The 19,043-nt window shown below is 44.0% G+C and overlaps 1 protein-coding gene across 1 annotated transcript in view; it reads left to right on the top strand.

Annotated features, from left to right (window-relative positions):
- Nucleotides 1-19,043, top strand: part of Mettl24 (methyltransferase like 24) — a 106,570-nt gene that overhangs the window by 48,620 nt on the left and 38,907 nt on the right. The window contains exon 4 of the mRNA XM_028890235.2: nt 5,970-6,198. Coding sequence (XP_028746068.2) covers nt 5,970-6,198 — 229 coding nt within the window. The remainder of the gene's footprint in view (nt 1-5,969; nt 6,199-19,043) is intronic.

Genomic DNA, 19,043 nt, shown 5'->3' with positions numbered 1-19,043 from the left:
TAGTGCTGTCTACCAGGACTTCATCATGATGGCCATTCTGTGGGAAAAACACATCCGATAGATGTTTAGTGAACATTCCACACAGCTGCATGCAGGCGACCTGGCTGCTTTACTCTGCGACATCAGAGAACCCCAATGATTATCCTGATATTCTAGTCTAGACTACTTTTGGAAATTTCTTTCTCTTCTTAGTTCTTAGAAACCTTTTAGATTTGATACTCTTGCTATGGAGAAAAATTTGTTGTGCCCTAAAACCTCAGCCCTGATGTGATATTTATTAGTGAATCTTCTAACTTCACCCCTCACTTATGGAGGGGAGGTGGCCGTCCTAACTAGAAGCCTTCCAGTGTGCATCCTAACTGTTAGAGTGTTTCAGAGGGGGAATTGTTGAAGTTGCTAATTGTTCCTGCTGTCCATTCTCCTGGTCTTCTTTTGCTAACATAATTCCTGAAGTTAGCAAGGCACACAGCCACTCTGGATTCCCAGATTCCCCGGCTTTCCCTGGAGCTGCAATGGCCATGTGACTAGCCATGGGCAATGGCTGTGAGCGGAAGAGATGTGTGCAGCTTTCAGGATGTGGCCTCACAAGAAATGTCTCTATCTTCCTGGGTGACTGCAACAAAGACAGGAGAAGGGGAGAACGGACCAGTCACCTCAGACCTTGCCACGGAAGCCACACATGTGACCACACACGTGATCTGTGCTGCTGACTCTATGGACTATACCTAAAGGAAATATTTCTATCAAGTAAATTTTCTGCAGCAAATTCTCTCTGAAGTGAGATAACGATAGGAGATGGTTTACGTTCAGATTTTTTTGTATTAATAATAGGTATTACTGTAATTATTTGTTCAAAATGCTCTTTGCTCATCACTACTTCGTGAGCTCGCTCAGCTTGAGGACACGTGTGCCCCCTTTGTCCTCATGCTCAGCGGATGCCTTGCCCCTGTGCAGCATCCTCTAAATACTCATTTACATACAGGAGTGAGATGGGGAACTGAAGCTTGCTGCGTGCTGTGTCTGGACACTGTGGTATGTCCTGGGAGTGGCAGACCTTACAGGAAGGTTTTTGTCACTGAGGGCAACATTGCAGGTCTATCTGTCATCACTGTCGGGGGCACAGGAGAGTCAGGAGCAAGCAAGCTCAACAGCCTCACTCTCCAAAAAGTGACAACTTTCTAGACTTTGAGAGGAATGTTCCTCCAGAGCCCCGTGTCCCAGGTCAACTGCTGTGAAGGAGTGTGTGGAGAGTGCACCCATGCATGCGTGTGTGTGCGTGCATGCGTGTGTGTGTGTGTGTGTGTGTGTGTGTGTGTGTGTGTGTGTGTGTGCCTGCATTGGACGTGGATTCTACTCCTGGTTCTGTTACCTTGGGATGTGTGGTGCAGTATCTTAATTTTTCCTCTTGCTTTTAACATCTGCCATGAAAGTTGATAAATGTAAACCAAGCCTGGAAAGATCATTATTTTAAATACACAAAAGGTGGAATTACATACACTAGGTAAATGAGCATAGCTTATTGCTTCCCAACACAGTACATATTTGAATATTAAAATTAAATGGTGTGGGGATGTCACGGTGAAACCCATGATCCTATAGTCCATATACACTGATTGTGATGTTAATCTCGGCAGCTTGGGTGGGTTAAAACATGCCTAGGGAGTTAGCACAGCACAGCTCTAGGGGTATCTGTGGGGGTCAGTGTAGTACATCTCTAGGGGTATCTGTGGGGGGGGTCAGTGTAGTCCATCTCTAGGGGTATCTGTGGGGGTCAGTGTAGTCCATCTCTAGGGGTATCTGTGGGGGTCAGTGTAGTACATCTCTAGGGGTATCTGTGGGGGTCAGTGTAGTACATCTCTAGGGGTATCTGTGGGGGTGTTTTTAGATCATAACATCTCTGTCCTGAGTGGGTTAAGCTGTGATGAACTCAAGATATGAATAAAGTGTCTGGAGGGGTGAGAGCTGTAGAAGGTGGGACCCGGTTGGGGGAAATCAGTGCTTGGCTGGGGTGTCCTGGGGCTCTGCCTTGCCCTGGTCCTTCATGTTACTGCCCTGCTCTGCTCCCTGTCCGCCATGCGGTGAACTCTCCCACCACACCTTCCCCTCTGTGACGGGGTGAAGCCAGGGGCCGGAATTAATGCTTTCTTCTTCAAGTTATTCCTGTAAGTGTTATTTTTCCACAGTTACAGACAAACCTGCTTCTGAGAAGAGGATTTAGTATACTGAGCAAAAGTAACCTCAGTTAATAAAAATTACAAAGTAACAAGCAGGTTCCAGTCATCTGCTGTATCATATAAAATATCTCTGTTATGTACTGATTAACTTACATGTGTAGGCATGTGCTTCTAATACTTTATAATAGAGACCATCCCTTGTGCATGTGTAGAAAAATCCTGGAAAGATACAGAAAAACGACTAAACATTAATCTCTAGAAGTTGATGGTTACAATTTCTAGAATTGAAAAACTTACTTTTCCTTTTTTCTGCTTTTTACTTTTTGATTTTTTTTCTATGTATAGAAGCTAGAATGATAAGAAACTAGCTTAAGGGGTCGGGTTGGAGCTCAGGGGGCAGAGAGCTTACCGAGCACGCATAAGGCTCTGGCCTGATCCCCAGCATAATGAAGGGGGAGAGGATGAAGGGGGAAGGAGGGATGGAGGGGGGGTTCTGAAGTGGGTTTCATAGAAAGAAGAAAATAGGCAACAAGACCGCTCAGGTAGAAGTGGGACTGTTGAGTGTTCTCACTAAAGTGGGTTGATGAGATCTGGCTGAGGCTTATTGTGGGTTGAAGGACATGTCAAGTTATCCTGTGATGAAGAGAGCCATATGGTGGGGTGAAGGGCGAGGTTAAAGCGAACAGGACCACCTTGAAGTTTTAGGTAGATGAGAGCTTATTTTAGTTAACTAAAACCACAGAATGATTGTGAGCTCCTGTTTTATGTGTGTGCCCAAGTTGTGCAGCAATCTGGAATAGTAATCAAAGAGAATCAAGTTCTTCTCTACTAGTTTGGGTTTGGCCACTATATTACAGACATTCTGTGGGGTTTTGTTGTCCTAAATCACTAGTAATCATAGGACTTTGGAACTAAGCACGTTTATACATGCTTGTATTCCATGCAGTAGGAAGCTGAGGCAGGAGGATTATGAGTTCAAGACTATGGGCTGCATAGCAAGGTTCTCTCTCTCTCTCTCTCTCTCTCTCTCTCTCTCTCTCTCTCTCTCTGTGTGTGTGTGTGTGTGTGTGTGTGTGTGTGTGTGTCTCCCCCTCCCTCCCTCCTTCTCTCCCTCCATCCCCTCTCTAAAAAGGAAAGAATTTTTGGCAGAGAAGTCTTAATTACCATGAAAAAATGACTCTTTTCTGGTTTTCCATTCAAATTGGCACTTTGATCAACATGGTGATTCTTACATTAAATAAGAGATTTTTCCTAGTAGCCCAGTGTTTGTAAGCACATGAACTGTCTACATGACATACTACCTACTAGGTGCTTAGGTACAATGTATTCATCATTCTTCCCCTTATTGTTGTGAACTTAGGTATAGACTCTTTCCTTGTGCTCTGGATCTAGTGGAAAAGCATACTTTTGCCCTTTTCCCTTTACCTGGACGGCTTTAAAATACACTCCATTAAAAGAACACAGCGGCTGTCCACAAGTCCAGCGCCAGGCTTAGTACATGGAGACAAATTAGCGCCTCATTAGAAAGCAGCTCCCCTCAAAGGAACGAATCCTAGCCTTATCTTTTTTTGGCCTTTGCTGAGGAAATTCTCTTAAGACTAGTGGATATTCTTATTTTTATTGAAAATCAATTTTGTTTCGGACAATATATTCTGGTCACAATTTCTCTTCCCTCAGATCCTCCTAGATCTTCCCCACCTCCCCACCCATCCACCTCCGCCCCTTCTTTCCCTCTCTCTTCAGGAAAGAAACAGGCAAAGAACAAACAATAATAATGATAACAGTGATAATAATGATGATAACAACAAAGAAAAAACAAAAGAAGCACAGAGACAAAACACAAAAACAAAACCCATAAAACACAAAATCGGAAGCCATACTATACAAGCAAAAGACCAGTAAGATAAAAAAAAAAAAATCCCAAACAAAGCAATATGAACAACAACAACAAAATCTCCAAAAATACCATTGAGTTGGTTCTGTGTTTATCATGTACCGCTGGGCATGAGGCCTTCCATTAAGTGTGATTTATACACCCAGTGAGCCTTCACTGGAGAAAACTGATCCTGGACATAGCTTCTGGGTTGGGGGTGGGACTGCATGTCCACTCCTCATTTCAGTGCTGGGACCCCATCTGACCTAGACCTGGGCAAACCCTGTGCATGCTGCTCTAGTCTCTGTGAGTTCATCTGCATGTCAGCCTTGTAGAGTCTGGAGACACTGTTTCTTTGGTGCCCTGCATCTCCTCTGGCTCTTACAATCTTTCCGCCTCCTCTGCCGCACACTTCCCTGAGCCCTGAGGGGATGTATCCCACTCTGTGCACATTGTCTAGAGGTGGCTCTCTGTATCGATTTCCGTCTACTACAGAAGGAAGCTTCTCTGGGGATGGCTGAGTGAGCACCTTTGGGTCTAGCAGCATGTCAGTAGGAGTCATTTTAGTGCTCCATTCCTTTAGCAGAACAAGAGTATTTGGTTTCCCCCTAGGTCCATGGCCTCTCTAGTCTCAGGGCTGCATTCTAGGCCACCTAAGTGATGTTGGAAATGGGTTCCATCTCAAGGAGTGGGCCTAAAATCCAAAGAGATAGTAATTGGTTATTCTCACATTTGTGCCACGATTGTACAAGCATATCACACAGACAGATCACCATTGTAGATGGCAGGATTTGCAACTGGATTGCTGCTTATGTTTCTCCCCTAGTAGCATGCAGAGAACCTTCCAGTTCCATGAAGACTAGTTAGGAGGGGTGGAAGCTCTTGTGAGCCACCAGCTCGACTTCTCTGCATTCGATGAACATATTTAAGAAAGATGTAAGTGTTGTCTTCAGCCTCACAATCAGTTTGTGGAGAGCCACGAATGGCCTTGGCAATAGCCAAGCTGTTTGGGGTTTCCATGGGACCGCTTTGACCAGCAATTCAACTGGATGTAGCCCATTCCTGGCACTGGAGGTTTCACTGAATGGCAAATGGTGTCTAGTTGGGGCTTTGTTTCCTCCATTATTTGGTGACTCCATTTAAATCCATTCACATATACATATACACAAAACAATACGTGTTTTTTTTTAAAGCTTTTCCTGTAGTAGGCTTTCGTATGACCCCGCAAACAGCCCTCAGTGTTAGTTGCCCCTCTCCATATTCCCTCCCTTACCCCCCTCTTCCCTCCCCTTCTCTGTTTAATCCTGTTCCAGTTTCTCCATAACTCTATATTCTATTCCTCCTTCCTTGGGAGACCTTCCCCCAGTCTCTTACTCTATTCCTAGCCTCTGTGAATATATAGATCGTAGTGTGCCTATTGAAGCTAGCAGGTATTCTTATTTGTTCCCTTGCTAATATAATTTACAACCCAATCAAACCATCCCCACATGAGCCTACATGTTTAGCTAGTGATTCCCTAATCTGTATTAGCAGATTAGTTTTCTTTTATCCAGAGGCTTGGTCTATAGTGTATGAGTGTATGCATGTGTAGTGCATGTGCATGTGTGTGTAGGGAGGCTTTGGCCTATAATGTATGAGTGTATGTGTGTATACAGCATGAGCATGTGTGTGTAGAACATTTGTATATGTGTATAGAGTATGTGTATGTGTGTATAGGGCATGTGTATGTGTGTGTAGGGCATGTGTATGTGTGTGTAGAGCATGTATATGTGAAGTTCACTGAATATGTACATTAGACATGTTTTAAAACAGAAAGCGTAATGTCACTAGGAACACTGGCATTAGAGCTGTCAATTTATTCATCTAATTTTGCTCCATTGTATTTTTTTTTTTTGTTTTGATTTTCTTTCTCTGGTCTCCAGGCTGGGCAATGATGACACACACTTTGAGGTGAGCATGGCCAAGGACGGATGTGAAGTACATCGTTTCGACCCTAGCGTCAAATCAGCCCACGTTCTGGAGAGCCGGCGCCTCTGGCATCACCGCTTGGCCATTGACTGGCGGGATCCACATCCAGCTGTGGCTGCTCAGAAGCTGCATAGCAACACCAGGAAACTGGGCAGCATTTTGAATGAATTTGGGCATCACAAGGTGAGACTTCTCGTTTGAATTTCACAAACGAAGTGAGTAAACCCATCAATTAAGAAAATGAACACTGACGCTGACAGTGTTGGAAAACTGGTGGCCTGCTTTTCCAGTCTTGCTGGTCACTGTATTTTTTTTTTTTTTATAGAGTTGACTTGTAGACGTGATGTTTGGTGATGCTAGAGCTGTTTACACTGAATTGTGGGTTTTAGTTGCTCCTAAGAAATGCTAAGAATGGCCAACATGAGACAAGAGGCTAAGAAGCTACTTCTGACAGAGACTTCAGCACACTACTCCTGCTTGGGAGTTTATCTAAAATTTCCAGAAAGCTAAACTCCTTATTTCAATCTTGAATGTACAAAACTAATCCTTCCTATGTTTGTTTGGTAAGACACTGATTTTACATATGATTTCTCATGTTGCTATTTTGAGACTTTGGCTCTTAAAGTGCAGGAAATAGATGTAGCGCTGAGTAAAATCTACTTTGTAAAATGAATGGACATCATGTACGTTGCAATCTATGTAATTATGCCAAAGGATGTAAAATCTATGCGAGTGCTCCGTTGTGAGGAGGAGCACAGGGGAACTCAATCCCTGAACAACATTCCTTGAACCCAAGTTTTAGCATCGGATACCCCAGCTAATGCATTTTCTAAGCGGATGCGAAAGGGGTGGTTCTGGGTGCAGTTGCCTTTTTTTGGTTTCCCTCTCTCCTTGAGTGAGTCTGGCCTGCCCTAACCCATGGTTCCCAACCTGAGGTGACGTGTAATTCAAAACAGGTCAGAACAGGACTCCAGCTGTGAGACAAGGTGTGGGCGACTTTAAACTTGAACTGGCTTCTTAATCTTTAATAAAGGACTTTCCCTCTGCATTATTCCCTTTCCTCTCCTCCTGCCCTCCCCCTCCTCTTTGTAAAAAGAAATCCATGTCTTAGGGTTTCAATTGCTGTGATGAAACACAATGACCAGAAACAAGTTGGGAAGGAAAGCGTTTATTTCCTCTTACAGCTTGTAGTTCATCATTCAGGGAAGTCAGGGTAGGAACTCAAGGCCTGTGTGGGAGTCTGTCAGAGTCCAGCTCCAACCTGTTGGAGGGTTCGTGGGGGAGGAGAGAGGAATGAGGAAGTGTTAGATAGAAATATAGAAGGAGACAATAAGACAGAGACACAGGATGGCTTCGGGAGGGCCCTGGGTCAATACCCAGCCTCTTTGAGATTTATTCTAATTGGCTTTTTATACACTACTAAGGGGAGAGGCAGAAGACCTCCCCCTTTCAAGACCAAAGCACTACATACAGCCAAGTATAGACCCTTCAAGACACCTGGTACCCATACCCCTGACCAAATCTTCTCATTATGTAGCCCTGCGGGGCAAAGCAAGCTCCGATCCTCTGACCTTGAGTAAGGTTTTACTAGGGAGCCTCTGTGGGCCCTGACAAGCCTGGAGGTAGGAGCCATCAAAGCCATGGAGGGATGCTGCTTACTGGCTTGCTCCTTAGGACTTACTCAGTCTCCTTTCTTATAGAACCCAGGACCACCAGCCCAGCAGTGTCATTACCCACAGTGGGCTGTGGGCCCTCCCACAGCAAATGTCAATCAAGAAAATGTACCACAGGCTTGCCTACAGGCTGTTGTGATGGGGACATTTTCTCAGTTGCAGTTTCCTCTTCCCAATGGCCTATGTCGCGTTGACCCAAAACTCGCCAGCACACTCCCATTAGTCAGACAGTCAAAGCTTCTTCAAGAATAGCCTTAAAGAATTTATTGCTCTTCTACCATAGGATTAGCTATTTGTACTTTGTTTCTGCCACTAAGAGTAGCCAGCATCCAACAGTTAGGGACCTTAATGCTTCCTAACTACAATATTTTAGGTAAATTCTCTGAATAGGACTTTTTTTTTTTCATGTGCTACTAAATTTTTTATAAGTGTGAGAAGTGGGGTCATTTTTCAGAATTTTATTCCAGTTTATTCTGTTGGCCACTCTTACTTTTGCGAACCTGCTTTTCTTTACTGATGAAAATTATAAACCAATTCCCTAATAGGTCAAGTCTGGATTATTCGTAGAGTGAAAACTCTTTGTGTTCAGTAAAGAGTCTTGATGCTTCTCTCTGTGGGTTATTTCCTGGTCCTGTCCATCCTTGCTCTCCCGAGACAAGACTGAACAGGCAAAAGAGGTTAAAGTCAATGCCCTAGAGCATTTTTTTTTCAGTACGTTTTAGCAAAAGATTTGAGGATAAAATGAGGCTTTGAAAAAGTGATGTGTGTACAGAATTTATCCAAGCACATTTCGTGTAGAGAGTGTTTTAGGATAATGAGGCGTAGAGCTGAATCGCAGGCATTCAGCTCCCTGGGAGCTGCAGTGGGCCAACCTTTATGCTGGGAGTAGTATGGAGCATCTTGTCCCTAGTTAGCAGAAGCATTTACAGGGATTCTTAAAGACGAGAGATGATTTAAAGGGTTGCTTTTGTTCCTAAGGTGACTTATTTTTCTTAAAAACGTTAATAACAATGAAGGTGATCTGCCTCGGGTATGTATTTGGCGTTTAAAGGAAAATTCATGGTTGAAGAACGGAAGAGCTGATAGTCTCCTTCGCAGAGATTCTTCGGATGAGTACTTCCAAACGGAAACAACAAAAACTAAGCCACCAGTGAGTGATGGCTTCCCTTGGTAACACGCTTCTGGGGCTACACAGTGCCAGATGAAAGGAAGCCTCAGTCGTGGCCTGCAGAGAGCGTGGTCTGTTTTCGTTTCTCTGTGTGTGTGCACGCGACGTTGATAAACAGGGCAAGGCTGCGGCAAGGGAGGCAGACAGAGCGAAACACTCGGGTCCGTATCGCCACCTCTTCCTCTGTTGATTCTGAAAGTGGCGGCAGAAGCCAAACAATGCTTTGAAGACTTTAAGATGTCTCATACAGTTTTGCGATCATTTCCATGTTTGGCTGTTTGTTTGTTTTTTTCCTGTTCTTTTTTTCTCTGCATCCAAACCTAGCTTCTAGCCAAGCGAGGAATGTGAGATCAAAATGTCGGCGGTATTTGAGATAGTGACAGAAAGATGCTTATGGTTCTTGTGCGGCTGTAAAAACTCTTGGCTAATTTTAACTTCAAACTATAAATCAAAGGGAAAAAAAAGCCTTTACAGAGCATCATTGCAGAGGCAGCTGCATCAGCAAAGCCGCGTGGACCAGAAGCCCTGTCTGCCAGGGAGTAATAGCACCTGGATCCAGCCTTGCTGGCGATGATTTACGGTCTAGTCCATGCTGCGGTGGTTGTTGCTGTTAACTAAGTCTATGAATTTTTCAAGAATGGTTGAAGATTAAACCCGAGGATCCTGCTTTTATTAATTTTATTGTGTGGTTTTTCCTCTCTCAAACTCTTTATCGCATATTCAGCGTTTCCTACCTGATCTAGGCTTGGAAATGATAAATTATGGTCGTTATTGTGACCAGCCAGCTAAGGGTTCTTCCGCCATGTTTGGGTGGAAAATGTGGCTGTTGAACTGCAGCTCCCGTAGCGCCAGCAGCTCTGCGCTTAGGGGACCAGGAGCATCTGCTCTTCGCATCCCGCTCTGCTTCTCCGCAGCAATGAGCGGTACTCTCCTACTCCTCGGCCTTGGGCTGCCTGCCGTGCCTGGGGCTTGTAGTACTTCCGGCTCTCCATTTTCCATAGTCTTTCCCTTGCATCAACTTGTGTTTTTGCAACCTCTGCTTTCTGTGGCCCCCAGAGTCTCAGTTCTCCACAGAGACACTTCCACAGCCCCTCATAGCCTCAGTCTGCGCCTGTCTCGGTTCAGGGCCATTCTCTGGAACTCATCTGCTGCCCTCTAGCTACTATTGGGGGTGCCTAAGGCTGGTAGCCCAGAGAGTTGCCGCTTTTCATGCCACCAGCTCAACTCACTCTCCATGATAAAGACCACAAGGTAAGCAATGTGACCATTCAGAAGAGACTCTGTGAGTGCCTAGTATTACAGCATGGTTAGGACGGTACAGGGAGAAGATCTGATCAAAACAGTGAGAGGCGGGCGGCTACCACAGTCTGTCACCCATGCACACAGCCGTCTACAACCACACACATCGTCACACAGCCTGTGAAGATTTTACTGGGCCTGCCATGGATGCAATCAGTGCCCAACTTGACTGAAGGTTTTGGGTGACTCCTGGAGTGCCTGTGACAGATCGTCTGATGCTGTCATGGCTGAAACAACGTTTTCAAGAGCTGATTCAGGGTGCCTGGAGTGGCTCTTAATAAATTGAGTCGTTTTCAAAGCAAAAGCCATGGTTGGGGTCGTGGCCGTGAAAGCTACTGTTGGTTTATATTGTTGGAAGGAGACCTCCTCCCGGCACCTGTGACTGGACAGGAGTCTCCCTGAGCAGCCATGCGATGGTCCAAACAGAGCTGCAAGAGCTGGAAAAAACGCACCAGCAATAGCTGGCTGACTGACAGCTCCCAGGATCGCCGTGACAAAAGGGGCTGAAGCTGTGGCTGTTGCCATTCCTGTGGGGTAGTGCCAATGCCATTCCATTCCCAGTGCCACAGGATCTGAGAACCACAGAGACAGCAGAAGTGGTCCTGGACTCATCATCCCCTGGCTGGGCTCCTTAGCAACTGCTGTAGCAACAGCCAAGGTTTGACTGACAGCTGTCAGTCAAGCAGCTGATCAGCTCACCCCTGACAACTTCAGTCCTTTGGAAAGAAAACAAGCAAACAAATCAAGCTTACAACAGAGAACTAACATGAAATTTCATTCTTTGGCATCCAACAATACATAACCCCTAACCTGGTGCCCTGGGGGTAGGATGGGTTCTCCCGATCTGCATCTTATTATGACCTTCAGTCTTGACCCCGCTGTGGGTTGCGTGAAAACACAGCTTCCTGGGCGCTTACCTCTACGAAGGCCTTAATCAAGACTTGAATTGCAAGTTAGCTTGTTAGCATTTGGCTCTGGAGAAGTCACCTCGACCTCTCCGGCACTCAGTTTGGATGTCTGTAAAAAGCAACAGCATTAATAAAGTGTGGCTTGTTTGAAGAATTAGATCTGAGAGCACCACGTGGAAGTCTCCAACCGGAAGCCTGACATGAGTTCGTCACTTAATCGCTTTCAGTGAATTTAAAGACTGGTGATCCACATTGTCTACAACTTCTTTACAAAATACTACAGAAAATGCCTGTTTTTCTTTCTTTGTTTTCAGGGAGAATATACCATCGATTCATCTGGACATTGCTAACTATAACTAATTTCAGGCAAGAGTTGATCATGAAAGCTTTGTGTGAAACTAAAGGGCACTTGGTCCTTCAGACATGGTTGAAAGAGAATTATGATTGTTTGCTGCCTTGGGGCACTGAACAGCTTTGCTGGTGACTGAGTAGAAAGTAAATACTGCGCCACAGAGAGAATAAATAAACCACCGAGAATTAATTGGAATCTGTTTCACATGAGCAGATGTCCACCCCCGGGCTGGGCTGTCTGGTCAGATGGCTCTGAGGGACTCAGCTTCCTCTCTGTCAGCTCAGGTCTCTGCCCTTGCTTCCTCCTGCCTCAATTCCCCTGGCTTAGTGTCCTCTTGGACTCTAAGAGAATTTTAGTTTCTGCCTCCCTGAACTAGGAGCTTGTTATTCATTCCAGAACATCAGTTTTCTTCTGATGCTTTGTGCTGTTTGAGAGAATATGGGCTCTGAAATCTAACAGTAATTCTCCTGTTTTCCTCTGTGCTCTGTACTCAGCTTCCAAATGGCTGCAAGGACTGTGTAGAGGTTCAGTGATGTAAATAGACTTTGGGCCTGGTCATTGTTGGTGTGTAATATTTTTTAGAAGATTTTAAAAATGAGATAAAGAAACATTTGAAGGGTTAGTGTAGGTAGAATGAAGAGCTTACCACGTCTGCATAAGGCTCCAGATTTGACCCATGGGTGTGTGGGGGGGAGCCATAAAAACCAAAAACCAAAAATAATGCAGAAAACAGCTGATGAGAAACAGTTCACAGGAAAGAAAAGGTACAGAGGACTCATGAAAAACTATTCAGGCTTGTTCATATTAAGAGAAATGCAAAATACAACCACACCTGTGTGTGTCATCAGGTCATTAGCTAAAAAGCAGCAGGAGCATGAACCGGTTCAGTCTTTCTGCACTGAGATTGCCAAGAGGGAATGTGCAATGCTCTGTGAGTCTCTGTATTCCTTTCTCACATGTGTGAAGTCACATGCATGAGCAAAGTCAACCGCCGCATTGTGTATGGGTAATCCCACCCTGCAGGAGTGGTTAAACGAAATGCTATATATCTTTTCATGGACTCCTTATGATGGCCCAGTGAAAAAGGACAGAGCAAATCTTTACTGACATGGAACAATTTTTGATATATATATATTTAAATAAAGGAAGTCACAAAGCAAAGAAACCACTAGTTTTGGAAAAGAGCAAATTTAGAGGGATTACACTAGTCAATTCTAAAATTTAAGTTGTTGCCATCAAAATAGTATTGTATTGATTTAAGGATAGATGGATAAATATAATTGGGATGTCAAGAGAACTTGCAAATAAACACACACACACACACACACACACACACACACACACACACACACACACACTAACTTTGGTAAAGTGCTAACATACCAACAGTGAAATGATAGTATTTACAGCAAATCTGGATATTTCTCCCAACTCTATTTTTCAGTTGTTGGTAACCTTCTGAGTCCCACTAATGCTGCCCACACACACACTGGTGTGGGGCCATCCACAGAAGCATGGGCAAACCGCTAGCAGTCACATCCCCAAAGGAGAGCGATTTTTCCCTCCCTCAGCAGCCACCCACTATCCATAGATTGTCTACCAGGAGTAGAGCCTTGGGGGACCCTCCCTCCCTTGAGTTAGAATTTTCACTGGCTTGACATTACACAACTAGCCACAGTTGCTGTGAGTTGAGGGTACAAAGAGATGTCATGCGCAGAAGTCGGGATTTCACAGCTCTGCTCCTCACCAGCCAGCTCTTCTGTGTTTTTCTGTCTGCACGTCCATGATGTCCCCTGAGCCTTGGATGCAGGGAGGTTAGTAGATATGATTCATCCTCAGCTAAGCACTCTTTAGTTGCTTATACTCGACGCTCTGACCAGTTACGGGTCTGTAGTAGCCAACACCTATTGTGAAAGGAGGTTTCTCTAGCCAAAGTTGAGACATTGATTAAAATAAGATAGCCCTAAACATGGAAGGAAAGCTTACGAAAATTTTGAAGAAAATGTTCAAGACCTTTCTTTTCTTTCATTATCTATCTATCTATCTATCTATCTATCTATCTATCTATCTATCTATCTATTTATTTATTTATTGTGTTTCATGACAGTTTCTCTGTGTAGCTGTCTCTTTGTAGATCAGGCTGGTCTTGAACTCACAGAGAACTGCTTGCCTCTGCCTCTTGAATATTGGGATTAAAGGCATGCACTACCACACTTGGCTAGGAAAATATTTCTTTAAAAATTTTTTGTGTCTGTGTTTTTGCCTGCATGCATGTCCGTGTACCATGTGCATGCCTGCTGCCTGAGGAAGCCAGGAGAAGGTGTCAGGTCCCTAGAACTGGTGGTTATGATAGGCCATGTGGGTGCTGGGAATTGAAACTGTATCCTTTGGAGAGCATCCAATTCTCTTAAACACTGAGCCATCTCAGGCAAATATTTCTTAAGATTAAAAAAAAAAACACTTAAAAAAGATAGTATTTCATCAAGATAAAATATTCTACTCATCCAATGATGTTGTTAAGAATATTAAACCCGAGATAAACTATTCCACACACTATGTCAGATTTAAAAACTTTCATCCAGAATGTACAAAGAATTTTTACACTGAAAGTCGGGGTGGGGTGGGGGTGGGGTGGGGTGGAGGTGGGGGTGGGCAGCAGCCAAGTTCAGAGCTGGGCAAAAGATCTGAACACTTTCCCAAAGAAGATATGAGAAGATGCTCAACACCATTAGCCCCCCAGGGAATGAGAGTCAGAGTTAAAATAGATGTTACTTTAACATCTACCAAACACCGAACAGCCACCAAAAGTTACAAAATGAAGAGATTGTCAAGAAGCAGTAATGAGGGTTTGAGATAATTGGAACTCTCGGGCATTCTTGGTGGAAATTTGACCACTTTGGAAGGGTTTGGCAATTTCATGTTAAATTAGTTTTACAGTTTACATCTGGAATGTTACCCAAAGGTCCAGGTATTACGACTTGGTCTTCAGCCCGTGGTACTATAGGAAGATGATCCCTAGTGGGAAGTCTTTAGGGTGTTCCATATGTGCCCTTGGAGGTGCTGCTGGAACCCCAGACCCTCCTTCCTCTTTCAGGCTCTGGCTGTGAAGTAAGCAGCCTCACCTGCCATGATATGCTACCTACAAGCTCCAAACAGGCCAATCAACGCTGCCCAAAAACCTCCCAAACAAACCTTCCTTCTTTATAAAGGTGACTATCTCGGGTATTTGTAACAGTCATGGAAAGTTGATGACGCAGTTGAGCATATACTTACTAATAGACCTAGAAGCCCCCTGCTAGGTGTTGATGCAAGAGAAGTGAGCACATAGGTCCACACAATGACTTGTGCTTGAAAGTTCATGTCAGCTGTATTCATAACACCTAACCGAGACAGTTCAGATGTGTATTGACAGGGGTGGTGGTTAGTTTTCATTGTAAACCTGATTTGATTTAAAGTCATGTAGTAGACACACCTTTGGCATCTTTCCAGGAGGAATTAACTGAGGAGGAAAGGCCTACCCTGATATGGGTCGTACCATCTCATGTGCTAGAGACGCAGATGGAATACAAGCGGATAAAGTAGAAAGGCAAATGAACGTGAGCATGCTGCTCTGTGTTTCTAACCTGCCCCAGATGTGAGCAAGCAGCCTATGGTTCCACCACCAATGCCCTCCCTACGATGATGGACTGAACTTACTACTGCTATAAGCCAGAAACACTTTCTCTATTACGTTCCCTCTTGGTAGGTATTTCATAGCAGCAACAAGAAAAGCAGCTAATACAACATCTGAATAAATAGGTTACAGTTTGAGTATGTAAAAAAAAATATGGCATATGCCACACCATCCATATAGACCGAATACAGCTGAGAAATAAAAAAAGGAATAAGCTTAGTAGTTTGTAGAACATGAATCCATCTTGCAGACTCCTTACTGGATAAAAGGGTACACAGTGTACAGTTGTCTACTCATTCAGATTTAAGAAAAGGAAACCTCTATTAGCTAGCAGTAGGAAGCTGACCAGCCATGTCCTGGAGCCATTGATAAAGGAACAGAGATGGGCGGAGGGGATCATAGGGGACTCTGAGGTGTGTGAATGCTCTGTGTTGGAGTGTGTTGATGGCTTGCCTGGGTATTCACGAATGTCACAAGTCTTTGGGTTTTACACTTGAAATGTATGACTTTATTGTATATTAATTATACCCCAAGAAAGGAAAAGTACAGAAGAATATGTAGGTTTTTCACCATTCCACTGTTCACACAGTAGTTTTTTGTTTTTCTAGCCTTCCCATGAAAGAAATGAAAACCTGGGGAGGTCTTTCGCCTCCGGGTAGAATAGATCACTGAGAAAGAGGCTCTATGTTGCAACCTTTGGATTTTGTACCTTGTGAATATTTAAGAAGTTAAAATACATTCATTTGCTTTCTGCTGTGGTTTAGATCTTGATGTCCTCCCAAAGACTCATGTGCTGAAGGCTCGGTCCTCAGCAGGACACTGCTGGGGGGTGTCCTCACTGTTCGGTCCTCAGCTTAACCTTGGAGAGGTGATGCCTCGTAGAAGGAAGTTAAGCCATCGGGAACTTGCTCTTGAAGGTCTACTAGGACCCTGGTCCGGTTCTTTCTCTGGCTGCCATGAGGCAGCCTTTTCAGCTATATGCTTTTTCCATGAAGTTCTGTCTTACTATAGGCCTAAAAGCAATGGAGTTAACCAACCATAATGAGAACTCTTGAAACTGTGAGCCCAAACAGCCTCTCCTCATTATGTCTTTTGTCTCAGGAGTTTTGTCCCAGAATGATAACTAATATACTTCTGCATTTCTTTTATTTCTACCTCTGGAGCTACTTACAGAGATTATAGTATTCTGGAGACTTCCAGTCTACCCTCTTCCTCCCTTAGTTGTTTTTTCATATTTTAAAATGTCATTTATTAGCATGTTTTGAGTGAATTCCATAGTATTAGCTTCCAACTCTTTCTTTTGAAACTGTGTCCTGTGCAAAGTTTACAACATTTATTGATGTTTTTTACTAGGAAAAATAACTAACTTTTTTACTTTCAAAATTTTAATTGGGATCTTTCCTATCCATCTGTTCTTTTTTAGTTGTGCATGTTTTATTTAAAAATGTATTGCCACTGCCTACAGCTTGTGAAAGCAGATCTTATTTTTGAGTCCTCTGAGCATCCTAAACACACCAATTATAGCCAGGCTGTTCAATACAATTAATCTTGGAACGAATAACAATCCATTTGTTGTTGAGGTTGTCTTTGCTCTTATCCTTTGACTCTTGTGTGTAATTTGGAATTTTGATTTGCTGACTCATTTTCAGTGGAAGGTTTTTGGTTCGGCTTTCCTTTTTTCTTTCCTTATTGGCTCACCCATCTCTGCCTAGTGCTTTTGCAGCAGCTTCCAGGACCTGGTCTTATGCAAGCATTGAGGAGCCTCTACTCCCCTCAGGGATGCTGGGAATATTCCACCCCTGAACCATCTGAAATCCACCTCATTTGCTGTTTACTAGGGTGCCTTTCTTCTCCTCAACTCTCCTTAGGGCAATGGTTAGTTTTAAGGCAGATCTTCAGCCAGTGGTATTTGGAAATTTATTTCAGACTCTTTTCTGGAGCTGCGGAGCTCCACCCTAGCCCTGACTTTAATCAATGTCAGTGGCTCTGGCTTTTGTCTTGGAGGCCCTGCCTTGGCTCCTACACTGTGTAGAGGATGCAGCTCCAACACCACTGCCACCTGCTTGAAAACGGGAGGCAGGAAGGCCTGCCCTCAGTCCTGCTTATGACGTCAGTGAGATGAAAACTGAAGGCAGCGGACCCTGCCCTCAGTCCTGCTTATGACGTCAGTGAGATGAAAACCGAAGGCAGCGGACCCTGCCCTCAGTCCTGCTTATGACGTCAGTGAGATGAAAACTGAAGGCATCAAAGAGATGCTCTTCTTGTTTTCGAGCTCTCATTTGTTCTTTCCTTTTCCCTTCTTCAAGCATCTCACTCCTTTTTGCTTTGTGAATGGCATGGGGCAGAAGTATATCTCACTGATATATTTTCATTCAAGTGTGCTTTAAATAAATTCAACCTTCTTGGAGTCATCTAGATTATGTCCATGGATCAGCTTCACTGTTTATCTTTCCTAACACATATTTAAAATACCAGGAATGAATGATTTTGAGATGTTTACTGTTGTAGAATATTATTTTAAGATATGTTACTTTTGTTTATCCTGTGGAACATTTGTTTACTGATGAAAAGATGTGTTGCATTATTTTATCTTGCATTTGTTTAACTCTGTGAAGCTGTGTTACTGTGCCTGTCTAAAATACCTGATGGTCTAGTAAAGAGCTGAACGGCCAATAGCAAGGCAGAAGAAAGGATAGGCGGGGCTGGCATGCAGAGGGAATAAATAGAAGGAGAAATCTGGGAGGAGAAAACAGAAGGAGCAAGAGAATAAAGAGAGGAGAATGCCAAGGGGCAGCCACCAGCCACCCAGCCAATCATAGAGTAAGAGTGAAACTAAGATATACAGAAATAAGAGAAAAGTAAAAGCCCAGCAGCAAAAGGTAGATGGGATAATTTAAAGTTAAGTAAAGCTGGCAAGAAACAAGCCAAGCTAAGGCCAGGCATTTATAATTAAGAATAGGCCTCTGTGTATGATTTATTTGGGAGCTGGGAGGCAGGCCCTCAAGAGAGTCAAAGGAAAAAAAAAAAAAACAATCAACAACATTTTGGCACCCAACGTGGGATAGTAGAAAGCTGCACAACAGTTTACATTGCCTACAAATCATATTCCATATCATGCTTTCTCAAATATAATGTATGTGCTAACTGCCTGGAATCTAATGACACTGATGATGGTAGAGGAGATCAGAGGGGGGCCTGGGCTCTGTATTTCTCTCATGTTCTGAGATGATGCTGGGGCTCATAGTTGGGAAATCACACTTTCTGTAGCAAGATCTGTAGCATACTTAGCAAAACACAAGACCTGAGGATCTTTAATAGTAATGGACAATCCTGGGACTTCAACCTGAGTAATGTTCTCCAAAGCCTGAGCACTGAGCCACATAGCCCTGTTCATGTCTTCTTTCACACTTGGTGAAAGTTCTTGTCAAGGTGGGATGAAGGACAGATCCTGTGCCATAGGTCATTTTGTAGCTTTTGACACCAGGTTTCTGTCTGAGCTGCCATCCTGGGACAAATTCTCCCCAGTTGGCCCTCGACATCAGCTCAAGCCCCAGGCACGCCTGAGTTCTAGGTGACCACTGATTTACTCTTGAGCTAAAACCTTGATCTGAGATGTGTCTTCCCTAGTGAGCCATGCTGTTGACCAGTAGATCCCTTATCTTGGGATCTCCCGCTCCACATACCTGACAAGCACTGTGGAAAGCCTAGGGAGCTTACCAACCTGTATTCTCTCTCCCCAGTACCATGCTAAGCTGGATGTGTAGGGCACTGGGACTTCAATACCTTATCTTTTGACACAACCTAGTGCAGTCCTAGCAAGTACAGCATTGATAAGTACTGGGCGCAAGCATGTGGGTCTCTATGGAGATTACGAATGTCTCAGATGAGCTTTGGGCGAGAGAGCTTACCGAAAGCCAGCTCTGGTGCCGTAAAGGCTATTTTAGGCTCAAATGCA

This window comes from Peromyscus leucopus, chromosome 8a, assembly GCF_004664715.2.
Source record: "Peromyscus leucopus breed LL Stock chromosome 8a, UCI_PerLeu_2.1, whole genome shotgun sequence".
NCBI classification, from domain to species: Eukaryota; Metazoa; Chordata; class Mammalia; order Rodentia; family Cricetidae; genus Peromyscus; species Peromyscus leucopus.
Note: the sequence above shows the minus strand (reverse complement) of the source record. Positions and strands in the feature narration are given on the sequence as shown.